The sequence below is a fragment of the Acartia tonsa genome, chromosome 14, assembly GCF_053477335.1.
Source record: "Acartia tonsa isolate MP-2025a chromosome 14, ASM5347733v1, whole genome shotgun sequence".
Lineage (NCBI taxonomy): Eukaryota > Metazoa > Arthropoda > Copepoda > Calanoida > Acartiidae > Acartia > Acartia tonsa.
The window spans coordinates 33440915-33454473 of NC_137273.1; the positions used below are offsets into that span (position 1 = coordinate 33440915).

Genomic DNA, 13559 nt, shown 5'->3' on the forward strand with positions numbered 1-13559 from the left:
TACGAAGTCGTATTTTAAAGTAGATTTTGATAGGCTATTTTATGTTAGATAAATTTTGTTGATTAATTAATAACTTATTTTCTAACTTGATCTAAATTGCAATACAATGTAACATCTCTTTAAGATATAATACATTACAATATAGCAAAATTCCAAAGTTTTTAAGCTGCGAATAAGATAAGGTGGTTATTAACCTTTGGGTACCAGTATAGTTCACAGTCTTTTGTCATCTCCCCCAAAGTTTAATGCAAGTTAGAAAATATGATAAAAGTACGAAAAAGAAGAGTATTTTTTTTTTCAATTACTTGCTGTTTCGATTGAAGTTCTTTATCATTTAACATGATTGGGGAAAAAATGTGCCATATAGTTTGATGAAAAAATACATCTTTGATATTACCGCGATAAATCAGCAAAGGAATAATGTCATGAAAAATACATTTCACTTGCAAAGCTACTCTATAACTAAAATATTTTACGTCAAGTTCTTTTAAGCTATAGCATATATTCATGTTTATCATTATATTTTCCAGTAGGGCTTCAAAACCACTTATTATCCGCTAGATTAGAACCGGTTTAGTTAAGAATCTGTTAATCAGCTGAAAATCTGTATTTACTATCTGCGGAAAATACGATGCGATAAATATCCATTACAAATTTTAAAAACGCAAAATGACCAAAAACATGCAGATAGACCTAGATGCCTTTCGAGATGAAAAAAAATATTTATCTGAACATCTGCTATATAACCTGCTTTGACCGTTTGTCTGTTCAATATGTTTTATGCTCTACTTATGAATTTTATTATTCTTTTTAATTGTATGTTGTTTTAAATATTTTATCACGATTTTCCTTTTTTTACATATTTTATTAACATTATTCATACATTTATTTCATTAAATATGAGGAAAATTGGTAACATTATAAAGTTTAGGATGCTGTCTAAAATGGTGCAAAAAATGGGGACAAAATTCAAATTGTTTTGGCGTGTGACGTCATACCCCCATCTCTTTTCTAGGGGGTTTCTCTCCTCCTTCCCTTTTCTTTCCCCTCACTTGTGACGTAAATAAACAGCCCCGTCAAATCAATTTGAAATTTGTCCCCATTTTTTGCCCCATTTTTTGCACCATTTTAGACAGCATCAAGTTTAGACATGAACATCAGTATGGAGGGAGGGGACATTGGAATAAAAATGAAACTAGAACCCAAATTTTTATGGCTACTTTATCTTATTCGTTGGCTCGAGAACTTTGGTTGCTTTCATTAAAATTTTATTGGTTCTTTCCAAACTATTAATGTCCAAGCTTTCCAACCAATGATATTTATCTAAAGAAAAGGTAACTTTGTTTCTTATTTTGGGGTTTTATTTAAATTTATTTTTCTTTGTCTTTTACCTTAACTACAAACTAATCATACATCATTCGATAGTAAAGAAATATACAATCCTTATAATAAAGTAACAGGATGTGTGTTTGTTTGTCTGTATGTCTGTGTGTCTGTCTGTCTGTTTGTTTGTACCGAATGATCTTGGTAACCGCTGAACCGATCGGGTTCTCCTTAACAGGGTAGCTTCTCATAGGTCCCGGGAAGGATTATTACTATTTTGGGGAGGGTACCACCACCCTCCCAAGAGAAATCACAATAAATCAAAATTTTTATATAGAAACTCCTACGTAACATTGGTAGGTATCGTAGTGACTTGAAAGCAACATAGCTAGGTAACGTAGAGACTTGAACAAAATAAACATTTAAAGTGCCACTAGAGGCCTCTGGGGGCGTAGACGCTAGTAAAATAAATAATATTCTTAGCTAAAATGTAATTATAACAAGGATGACCACATCCATAAAACAAAGCTCTAAAATAAGTCAGTACTTTGACACTTGTAGAGTATTAGAACTTAATAGTCGAAACAAACTTGTTTCAAAATTAAATAATACAGGATACTTTTTAATGACTTACTTACATTTTAAGACTTGATTATAGAGATGCCTTGCTTATAATATTGTACCTTGTCGTCGTAGGAATCGTTATTTCAAAAATCAAATGATAATTATACAGACCATCTGGTAACAATTATATAGTTGCTATCCTTCAAAATTGTACCTAACTACTACAGGAATCACCATGCAAAGTTTAAATCGATAGGACTATTCTATTATGCCTAAATATACTGTAAGAGCTATCCGTTACAGACTACCTAATCTAATAATATGAAAAGGTTTGCATTTAAACAAGGATTGCAGCATTCATAAAAGCAAAGCTCTGAAATAGTGGGACAAACGAACATTAACACTTGTAGAGTGTCAGAACTGGAATAATAAGAATATATAGGTAAATTTGTTGAAAACTACTACAGGAATCACAATGCAAAGTTAGAAATCGATATGACATTCTAACATGCCCAAATTAAGTAAAAGAGCTAACCGTGACGGACGGACAGACGGACCGACCCTATTTATAGAAAGCTTCGCTTTTAAAAAAGAGTAAAGGGGTCAAAATAATGTTGAAAGTGTAGTGCCGTGGAAAGGATGATTCGCAAAAGTGTTCTTACAAAAAAGACAATAATAAAAATAAAATTAGCAAACAAATAATATTAACAAAATTACCCATAGCATTAGTCTTTGAATACAGATACAATATTACCTTGGATCTAAGGAGATGCGACAATGGCCGATAAAAAAAGTATATCTCTAATGATGACACACAAAATTCTGTAGATTGAAATTAGCGGTTGAAACGTTTGAACACGTTATAAACCAACCAATTAAAATTTAGTCAAAGTCCCCAAAGTTGTTAAGAAAGGTGGGGATTTGTGTAATAAAAGGCCCATTGTTCCCCCACTCTCTCTCTCTCTCTCTCTCTCTCTCTCTCGCTCTCTCTCTCTCTCTCTCTCTCTCTCTCTTTCTCTTTCTCGCTCTCTCTCTCTGCAATCTCCGTTTTCACTGGATTTATTTTGCTATTTTTTTAATCTGTTAGATTTTAGGGAATATATTCGCACTGAATGTTGATATACATAATTGATGCGCTCTAAAATGTTAATATTATGTAAATAGGAGAGATGATGAAAAATCTTGCAAACAGTTTTTTATTCAGTTCCCATTGGGCTGTGCACAGGATAACATCACAGCAGCTTGGAAAGGTATACAGATAGATATAAAGTATTATCCTACCTATTGTATAAAGTAGTAAGGTTTTTTGTCTTTAGCTTAAGATTTCGACTATTGAATTAATTCATTTCTTCATTTTAGGGAATTTTCACATTGATTCTTGGGTGGTTTTAGGCTATTTTATTTATAGATTTAAGTCTTGGGATGATTGTACTTTGTTCAAAACTTTATAGATATCTTGGAATGGTTTTAAGCCATTTTCTTGGCTTACTTTATCCTCCTAGAGGCTAGCGGTGAAGTAACAAGTGTTGTTTAAAATAGTAAGGTTTTTTATATCTATAGCTTAAGAATCGACAACTGAACTGATTTAGTTCTTCACTTAAGGAAATTTCAGAACCTAGTAAAAGCGTCTGACTCTGATTATGACGTAAAAAAAGTTAGCCAATGAGAGGCCACTATAAATTTTACCATTGGTCAATTACAGTGTATATTGGCCTCTCATGGGCTAATTCTTTTTTACGTCATAATCAGAGTCAGACACTTTTACTAGGTTCAAATTTCAAATTAGTTCTCGGATGGTTTTAGACTATTTAATTTAAAGATTTAAGACTTGGGATGGTTTTAAGTTATTTCTTTACACTGTCTCAACCCTCTTGGAATTCTCTAGACATAGACGATAAACCTTAAATATAAAGTAGTAACGTACTTTGCCTGAGGCTAAAGATTTCGGAAATTGAAGGTCCGCATTGTTATACTTTTATAGATGTCTTGGGGTGGGTTTAGCTATTTTTCTGGCCTCTCCCACCATTCCCTAGAGGCTAGGGGCGAAGCAACTAATGAAAAGGGTAAACATAAAGCTACAAAAGTTACAATATATATCTAATTTTTAAAGGCGTACATAACGGTTAGTTCTTATCGTAAGTTTAGGCATGTTTGCATGATGATTCCTGTTAAAATTTGATTAAAGTTGGTTGTTGATAATAATTATAAAAACATAGCTGTTTTAATAAGATACTTTTTAAAACTTAGTTTTTTTTAGATTTGTACGTTCTGGATAGTTTTTGAACTGTCGGATTCTTAAAAGGTATAATTTAATTCCAAAAGGGCTTGGTAGTCCTATTTTTTTACTTCTTTAAAAGTATTTTTTGTGAACACTTCCTCTAGAGGTTATTGTTATAATTATTTAATATTTCAAACATAATATCTCATTAGTTTGCTTAAAAACTTTGGGTACTTCTATAAAAACTTAATAGGTTAGGTCAATCTAGCAGTGTTCACCAACAATTTAAATCTACGGAATGAGTAATTTTGATGATTATCATTCGGAATATGCATACATTTTCGTCCATTGTGTTATACCTGACTTTTAAAGAATAATTACTTTTTTTTCAATTATAGTAGATAGTCAAAAAGATCAAAGAAAAATGAAACTCAGCTTAATTTGTGTTACTTTGCTTATGGTAAGAATCTTATATATTGATGAACTGAATTTTAGTTTCCAAAAGTGTGCGTAGCTTTCCAGGGAATAAGATAGGGGACAATGGGCAATTCAATATAAGAGTTATCAAAGAAAGGGTATGAAATCCAGTTTAATCCAATAAATTTGTAGGAAATTATAAAGGGATTGTTAATTAAATAATAGATTCCATAGCGTCATGTAAAGTGAAATCACAACTTGTTTTTGATGAAATATATTGAGGTTTTATGGTGTGATTTTTATATTACAAGATTATTGGACCTGGCCAGCTGCTAGCAAGAATATGACTGCCCCTTTTTTCTGTTTATTTCTAATAAAACCAGTTTTTTTAGACCGTGCCTTCGGCACCTCGAGGCTAAAAAAACTGGTTTTAATCTTATAATTGTACATTCTATATCCGCGGAAAGCTGTTTATAATACGATGAAAGAAATAATTTTTCCAGTATCGCTTCGAAACCTATAAATATCCGCTGGATTAGAACAGGTTCTCAGCTATATTGGAAACATTATGTACATATGTTATTAAAGAATATTTTCCTCGGATAAAATTTAAAAAATCTTTGAATTATTACAAGTTTGTTAGCAAGTGTACCTCGGGACCTAACAAACCTGGTTTAAACTATATTTTTTATCTTGATATCCACAGAAAACTGTCTATAATACGATACGATAAATAACTAATCTGGCGTCTCATTCTTCACATATTTAAAATATTTTCATTAATTAAATAATTTAAATTACGTTGTACAAACAAGTTAGAATTAGAAAAGCAAATTCAGAAAGTTAATACAACATAAACCCCGAACCACTTCATTATGCAATCTATATTTTCCTGGATATTTTGTCTACGGTAGTCCATAAGTGTACAGCTTTACAGTACATTGTTTCTATTTGTTAAAGCAACACATATGATAAAAGAAAAAGATTCTTTTTAAAGTTAAATGCTTATATTTCAATCAAAATCTATGTTTTTTTATTTTTTACCGATCCACGTCATTATGCAAATCAAAAGAAAATCAATGAGAAAACGTTTGTTTTGCACTTTTCTCCACTTTTAAAAAATGATTCTGATAAAATAACAATTTTTAAAGAGATTTATGCATTAATTATAATGAAAAACAGTTTCAGGTAGATTTTAATGATTTTTCTAAATAAGAAATAATTGAAAAAAAGAAATTCTATCCTTATCACTTTAGAGGACAGCTGCTGACCCCCAGTCTTATGGATGAAGCTAAATACATGTCAAAGATAAAAATTTGCCTGAAAAGTATACAAAAATGTTTTTTGATGTGTTAAAAAAATCCATTTTAAAATCTTGATTTTGAGGATGATGGCCTTTAAGATGCTCTTACTGGTGGTGAAGGTGAGCTAAATGTTATCTAAGTACATGACCATTACAACAACTTGTCTATTAACCAATGTACCATTTTTTGTAGTCATAGCAGCCTCCAGTGGAGCCTCTCGACATGAAATATAACCATTATCTGAAAACTACATTATTTACTTTATGAATTTTAGTAATTAAAATTGCAATTATTTTCTATTTTAATATTGCTTGCCTGGAGGCTGCTATGACTACAAAAATTGGACCATAGTTCAATATATAACTTTTCTTCAAGGGCATGCACTTTGATAACATTTAGCTCACCATCACCACCAGTAAGAGCATCTTAAAGGCCATCATCCTCAAAATCAAGATTTTAAAATGGATTATTTAGCACATCAAAAAACATTTTTGTATACTTTTCAGGCAAATTTTTATTTTTTACATGTATTTAGCTTCATCCATAAGACTGGGGGTCGGCAGCTGTCCTTTAAAGTGATAGGGATAGAATTTCTTTTTTTTCAATTATTTCTTATTTAGAAAAATCAATAAAATCTAACTTAAACTGTTTTTCATTATAATTAATGCATAAATCCCTTAAAAAATTGTTATTTTATCAGAATTAATTTTTAAAGGTGGAGAAAAGGGCAAAACAAACGTTTTCTCATTGATTTTCTTTTGATTTGCATAATGAAGTGGATCGGTAAAAAATACAAATATATAGATTTTGATTGAAATATAAGCATTTTACTTTAAACAGAAGCTTTTTCTTTTATCATACGTGTTGCTTTAACAAATAGAAACAATGTAATGTAAAGCTGTTCACTTATGGTCTACCGTAGACAAAATATCCAGGAAAATGTAGATTGCATAATGAAGTGGTTCGGGGTTTAATTTTGAGTGTTTATAAAGATTTTAATTTCTAGGTGGCCTCTGAACTCAGCCAAGTCTCAACCCAACGAGTCGTTGGCAAAGCTGGAGTAAGTTTTGTTTACTTCAGAAATAGGGAAAATACATTATTTATTTTCTCGGCTGCTGTTTAAGATTTTACACATGAAATTTTCGATGAAGATCTCTATGATCTGTGTTTATTTAGTCTATACATTGTTTTGTTCCTTTTGTCTGCTTTCATGCTATAAAAGACTTAAATACTTTTTTTTAAAAGGTTTTGTGATTTTTGCATATACTCGCTATTTAATTTTCTTTTTGATGACAACTGCTGTAACTCTAATTGTTTGTTTGTGAATCAGTGCTTTTTATGGCTTAGCTACATATGGATGTAGTCATCCTTGTCAAGTTATTAACCTTAGTTTTTAACCTTATGTCATATATGGCATGTTTTATAATGTTTAAAGTTTTTATTTGGCATTATATACATTACTGAACATAATAATATCTAAATAATATTTTCTTTCTCTAAAAAGATTCACAGTTTTAATCGAAAAGTTTATTTCAATGCCTAAAATAAATCAACAATAATAATATACAAAATCTTTAAGGTGAGAGAAATGGAACTTTCCCACAAATTGACTGTTGAGCACTGATAACTCTTCAGTCTCCCCCTCCCCCTGATTGATCAATTTTAAAATAAATATGATTTAGAATGATTGTAGTTTGATTGGAAAGCGAGTGTGCGAAGGAAAAGTTGTCAGGGTAAGGATTGTATCATATATAGCATACAACTGTACTTATATAAAAGCAACAGGATGTCTATCTGAGCGTACAGAAGTATCTAGCTAACAGCTCAACCGATTCAGCTTTTCAGAGAATATAGTCCTGTGATAGTTTTAAGCTTTAACATTATATTAAATCATTATGAAAGGGATGGCTTCGAAACGCTGGATTAGAACCGTTTATTTGCCATACTGAAAATTTATGTATAGCATCATATTACAATTTTGTCATTAATATTAAATTTTTAAAAAAGTTTTTTTAGATCCACGGAAAAAATGATCTATAATAAATAACTATTCTTATATCAAAATTATTTCCCAATAAAGCATAAAAAAAATGTTTAAAATTAATCTGTTTGTTGAAGAAACGTCCAGATGGATCTGTCATAACCTGTGAGAATGGAAAGTTTAAGGTAAAAAAAAATAAGTAAAAGACGATAAAAAAGATCAATTGAATTTTATAAATATGTATTGTTATTTATACCAACCAATCATACATGCAATGATGCAATTTTAGAATATAAACAATCACAAATAAACAACCTCCAAAATTAGAGGTTGCAAAATTTCCATTTTCATTTTTGGAAGATTTTTGAAATTCTTTTGAAAGATTTTTGAAATTCTTCTGAAAGATTTTTGAAATTCTTCTAAAAGATTTTTGAAATTCTTCTGAAAGATTTTTGAAATTCTTCTGAAAGGTTTTTGAAATTCTTTTCAAAGATTTTAAAAATTTTATTAAAATTCTAAAATGTCTCGGGGAGAAATAGGGCATATCGAGAAATAAATTTAAAAATGACAATAACAATTAGAAATAGTTTTTAACATAAAAAGGATTTTTATTTTTTTTTTTTTCTTATCATAATTAGTGAAGCTTTTTATAGTGCTTGACGTTAAACTGGACTACCATTGGTCAATTAAAATATATGCTTACCTGACCTTGGTATTTTATTCTGTGTATTAGCTTATAATTGGTCATTTGTATTGTATGACGTCATGTTTTATAGGCACTATAAAGAGCTTCATATTTAGTTAATAAAGCCAGGCGGAGCTGTCACAAGACTGGGCAAAAGATCAGCTGACGGACAAGATGATCTAAACAGGGTTGAAAGGGCTGCTGGCGATGGTTCAGGTTTAAATAGATAAATATACAGATAGATAGATAGTTTGATAGAGAGTTGGATAGAAAGATAGAAAGTCAATTAGTAAGTTCCTAGATTAAAGCTGGCAGTTTTTATTGAAGAAATAAAGAATGTTAAATTAAGATTCATTTATTTTGCAATTGTATTTTAATACTTTACTTTACTTAGACTTCTAATTCATGACGTACAGACTCGCTCTAATTAAAGATTGACATCGCTTCCAACTTAATCCATTTTGAGCTAGATTTAATATAGCCAGATAGTATGATAAATACCGTAGGCTACATTTCTAAAATCGAAGCTTTTCTATACTTATAGTTTTCAATTTCAGATTGTCTGTGGTATGGACAACTCTACTGTGATGGTGATATTGTGGAGGTATATAGAATAAACAAGCATAAAACTAACTTCCTTTTAATACAGAAAGACGGACGGACGGACGGACAGACATATAGAATCATAGAGTTTACAAAAAAAAGATAAATAGTTGCTAAAAGAAACAAAGGTGCTAGGTTCAAGGGATCTAAAGGGATAAACATGTCAGATAAATTGAGGTACATCCCAATAATGATACACAAAATTATTACTTCTGTGGATTACTTTCATTAGTTGAAACGTTTGGACATGCAATTTAATGAACCATCCAATTAAAATTCAATAAAAATACCCAAAGTTGCTGAGCCAACAAATAAGAAAACGTTATTATAAAACTTTGGGACTGTGTGATAAACAACCCTATGTCCCCTTCCTCCATGGTTAGGTTCGGTATAGCGTAGGAGAGCCCAGGTTGGAGGCGGGTTAGCTGGAACTCCACTGGGACTAGATATCAAATTTTATTAATTTTAAAAAGGGATGGGGGCGGGATTGTGATCAAGACCAGGGATCTAAAGGGATAAGACAATGGCCGATAAATTTATGTACCTCCCCAATGTTAATTCACAAATTTACCCCTTCTGTAGATTGAAATGTTTGGACTATCAATTTAAAAAACCAACCAATCAAAATCCTTAAAAATTCCAAGTGTTAAAGCCAACGAATAACAAAACGTTATTATAAAACTTTGGGGACTAGTGTAATGAACAACCTATTTTCCCCTCTCTCTCTCTCTCTCTCTCTCTCTGGATCAATTCTTATTTGGAGGGTTCGTACTTTCTTTTTAAAGGATCTGTTCCGTTGGAAACACCAAGTGAGATGCTCTAATGGAAAAATGTACATCTACCACAGGTTAGAAAGTGATAGATTGATTAATTGATGGATAGATTAGTCGAAAGATAGATTGGCAGTTGGCTAGATTGGTAGTATCAAAATTTTTAATATAAGGTTATATAGAAGATTATATAGTTCGATGGATAAATAGATATATTGGTAAATGGTGAATAGATTGTTTGTTGTATATTATATGATTGATAGATTGGAAGATGGGCAAATCGGTAGATGAATATGTTAGTATATTGATAGTTAATCGAATATATAGATTAGTGTATATAAATATTAATAGATAGAGCGATAGATGGATAGATTAGTAGGTGAAAAAGATAGACAAATATATTTGATACATACATTCTCAAATTGAAAACGTACATCTAAATATCACAGGGTTATAGGACAAAGAGATAGATTTATAGACATATAAATAGTTGTAAAAATTAATAGATGAACGAATTAGTGAAAGTATAAATTGCTCTATAAGTAAAGCACTAAATTGTAGTCCAATATTTTAAAGAAATTATTCCTAATTCAAATTTAAAATTTGTAGGAGCTGGGGAGAGGTCAAGAACGACGAAAGGTTCCAGGTATAAATTATCTTATTTTAATACTAGCTGCTATGCCCGCCAATAGAGGACTCTATTGGCACTTAAGGACGGGTTAGGAGACTGGTTGTCTGCCGTACTTTTTTCATTTTAGTTTTAGATAAAAAAAATTTTAAATATTTTGGATGAGTTGATTTTTTTTCCTGGGACGGTTTCCTTTTTAAACTTTCACTATACCTAAAACAAGCTTCACTGAAAGGGAAAACTAAGCCAGTTCAGCAGTTAGACAGATAGACAGACACATAGACATCCTGTTACGTTTTAATAAGGATTAATATCAAAGCTACTCTATGATATTCGATTATGTTAGTTGTTTGTATTTGTAACACTTTTAATTCCATGTTTTTTAATTCCACTGTTCCTTTATATCACTTTGCCAGTTTGTCAATCTATGTTTTTGTGCTACATGCTACTTATGTTCAGGGATAGGGAATGGGAAACCTGACCAAAAATTAGGTTCAGCCTCCTTTTTAAAGTAATGGGGAAACTTTTCTTTTTTGCCTATAAAATCAACTCATTTCCTCCAGTTCCTTATTGGCTGTAGGCCAATATCCAATAGCCTGAAACTTGCTTTTAGCATTAACCAATTAATTAATAACCAACGCTTCCTCTAGTTTCTTATTGGCTAAATTAATTCAAGCAAACATAATATTCTGCTATTAGAATGACAACAATATATATGACGTTCAATCACATCAGCTTATTATTAAATCTACACATTAATAAATGTCCATATAACAAAACATAAACAGAGAGAGATTGTTTTTTGAAGACTGAGTAGGATTCAACATTTTATACTATAGAACAATGTGAAAAACTCATATCTTTAGACAATTTAAAAGTTATATTTCATGTGGAATTGATAACCCACCTAAATGATTACAAATACAAAACTAGTTCAATATGTAAATAAAAGTGTACTGTGTTTTGTTAAAAAAAAATTTCATTAATTTTAGTAAAAATTATTGCACACTTAATTGAACTTTTCTGTTCATTTTTAACGTAAAATTTTTTTTTTTTAATTCTTAATTTATATGTATGCCATGGAACAATTAGTTGATAGAATGTTACCCATGTACTTATTCAATTCTACTTAATTTATTTATTAAAGCCGGGGGGCTAAAGCGGTGTTATTTCTATATACAAATTTTGGGGTGAAGTAGATCCCCCCTTAAAATGTTTAAAAATAAATCAGATTTAACCTTTAAAAAAAACTTTTTTTTAAATGGGGGGGGGGGGGGGGGTTGGCGAAATAATGACTATCTTAACGGGATTCTACTTAAAGCCACTAACATATTGGTTATTTGAAAAGTTTTTATTATATTTTATGCTAGGTGGAATCAACTACCTAAATTCTATTCTATACTTTTTTTCTTTGCATTCATATAATAGCTATTTCATCATTGTTCATAGTTTTCAAATCTAACTACTGCGTCATACCGTAACTTGGTTTTTTAGGCCTAGTTGGAAAATAGGCCTAAAATAATATTTTCTTACGTTTCCCATCCCTTATCCCTGCTTATGTTATGTCATCCTTGTTTTTTTAGATTTTGGAGGGACTGAAGAAGTAAAGAATCAGACACAACTTTGGAAGAAATACTAAAAACACTTTTGGCTGTAAAGTATACAATTATGTTGGAAATGATTTTGTGTTGATATTATTTCAATAAAAATTATAAATCTAATTACAATTTTTAAAAGCAAAGATTTTCTATAATTTGGGTCGGTCCGTCCGTAACTGTTAGCTATTTTCATTAATTTAAATATATTAAAATTGTCCTATGGATTTCAAATTTTATAGAATGATTCCTAGAACTCTTTAGAAAGTCCATACGTTCATTCAAAAAAAAGCTGATTATTTAACATTTTAACAACATTTTTTGTTTGATATTATTATCCTATTCATGAAAACAAGGTAATGTATTAAGCAACTCTATAATCAAATCCTAAAAATGAAAATATGTCCTTTTACTGTATCCTATATTTACGCAATTTTGCAAATACTTAATTTAGACTTAGAAATTAATGTTCTGCTTAAAAAGTTCTGTCACCATGTTGTACCCCCCCGTCCCAAAAACTTGTTATAACCTTACCAGGACCTATGGGATGCTACACTGTAAAGGAGAATCATATTGGTACATTGGTTTATAGGATAATTTAAAGTTAATTATTGTGTTTTCATGTGTAGAAATAATATACTTCTATATATTTAACAAGCGGCTTCACCCCTTGCCTATAGGGGCTTCGCCCTATGAGGTAAGAGGAAGTCAACTGTCCTATCATGGGGGGATTTTTTTTTGGAGTGGGGGGGGGGGGGTGTCCAATCCCAAGTAGCCTAAAAATACCACATAGAAGTATATTCCCTGAAGAGTATAATCCAATCAGTTCAGTGGTTATCAAGATCTTATGGGACGGACGGAAAGACAGAAAGACATCAAGCTACTTTGTAGTATAGATAGTACTTAATAACAAGGATGACAACATCCATAAGTAGCGAAGCACAAAAATTATGTATAAGAACTTAAAGATTAGTTGTCAAAAACATGTATGTTGGGGAAAAATCACAAAACCTTTTCAACATTTGTTTTAATTTTAATACTTATATATCAGTGCTATGACTAACAGACTGACGGTCAAAGTAAATTACATACTGGATGCTCAAAACGACGGGAAATTTAATTTTGATATTTTTAACTAAAAAAATTTTGAAACTGGAACATAAACACCAAATAAAAATGAAAAAGATATAAAAATAGCCAAAAACCTGCAAAAAGGCAGTCTGACCCCATTGATGTTTTCTTGAAAAGACAGGAAATTTAATTTTGATATCTATAACTGAAAAAATTTTGAAAATCGGACCATAAACACCAAAGGTATGGATAAAAATGTGAAAAATACAAAAATAGCCTAAAACCTGCTTAAAGGCAGTCTGACAGTAATAGTTGTTTTCTTGAAATGACAGGAAATTTTATTTTGATATCTAAAACTAAATAAATTTTGGAAATTGGACCATAAACACCAAAGATATGG

At 30.7% G+C, this 13559-nt stretch overlaps 1 protein-coding gene across 2 annotated transcripts; it reads left to right on the plus strand.

Annotated features, from left to right (window-relative positions):
* Window positions 1–3074: 3074 nt before the first annotated feature.
* LOC145306245 (uncharacterized) lies at window positions 3075–12214 on the plus strand. 2 transcript variants are annotated; one of them, XM_080148308.1, is made up of 11 exons: window positions 3075–3137; window positions 4145–4189; window positions 4504–4565; window positions 6833–6886; window positions 7509–7559; window positions 7945–7992; window positions 8609–8708; window positions 9050–9096; window positions 9881–9942; window positions 10475–10511; window positions 12077–12214. In XM_080148308.1, exons 3-11 carry the CDS (start codon window positions 4530–4532, stop codon window positions 12098–12100), a joined length of 459 nt encoding a protein of 152 aa, XP_080004434.1. In that variant the 5' UTR covers window positions 3075–3137; window positions 4145–4189; window positions 4504–4529; the 3' UTR covers window positions 12101–12214. The 2 variants fall into 2 exon arrangements, with proteins under 2 accessions (XP_080004434.1, XP_080004435.1); XM_080148309.1 differs by having other exon boundaries at window positions 3090–3137; window positions 4507–4565.
* Window positions 12215–13559: the final 1345 nt, after the last annotated feature.

What these genes read in the sequence shown, in the direction of transcription:
- LOC145306245 (XM_080148308.1), top strand. Translation starts at nt 4,530, where the DNA reads ATGAAACTCAGCTTAATTTGTGTTACTTTGCTTATG. An exon ending in GTGAGAATGGAAAGTTTAAG is followed by an intron (nt 7,993 to 8,608) that starts GTAAAAAAAAAT and finishes CTTCATATTTAG; the next exon opens with TTAATAAAGCCAGGCGGAGC. An exon ending in AGAACGACGAAAGGTTCCAG is followed by an intron (nt 10,512 to 12,076) that starts GTATAAATTATC and finishes TTGTTTTTTTAG; the next exon opens with ATTTTGGAGGGACTGAAGAA.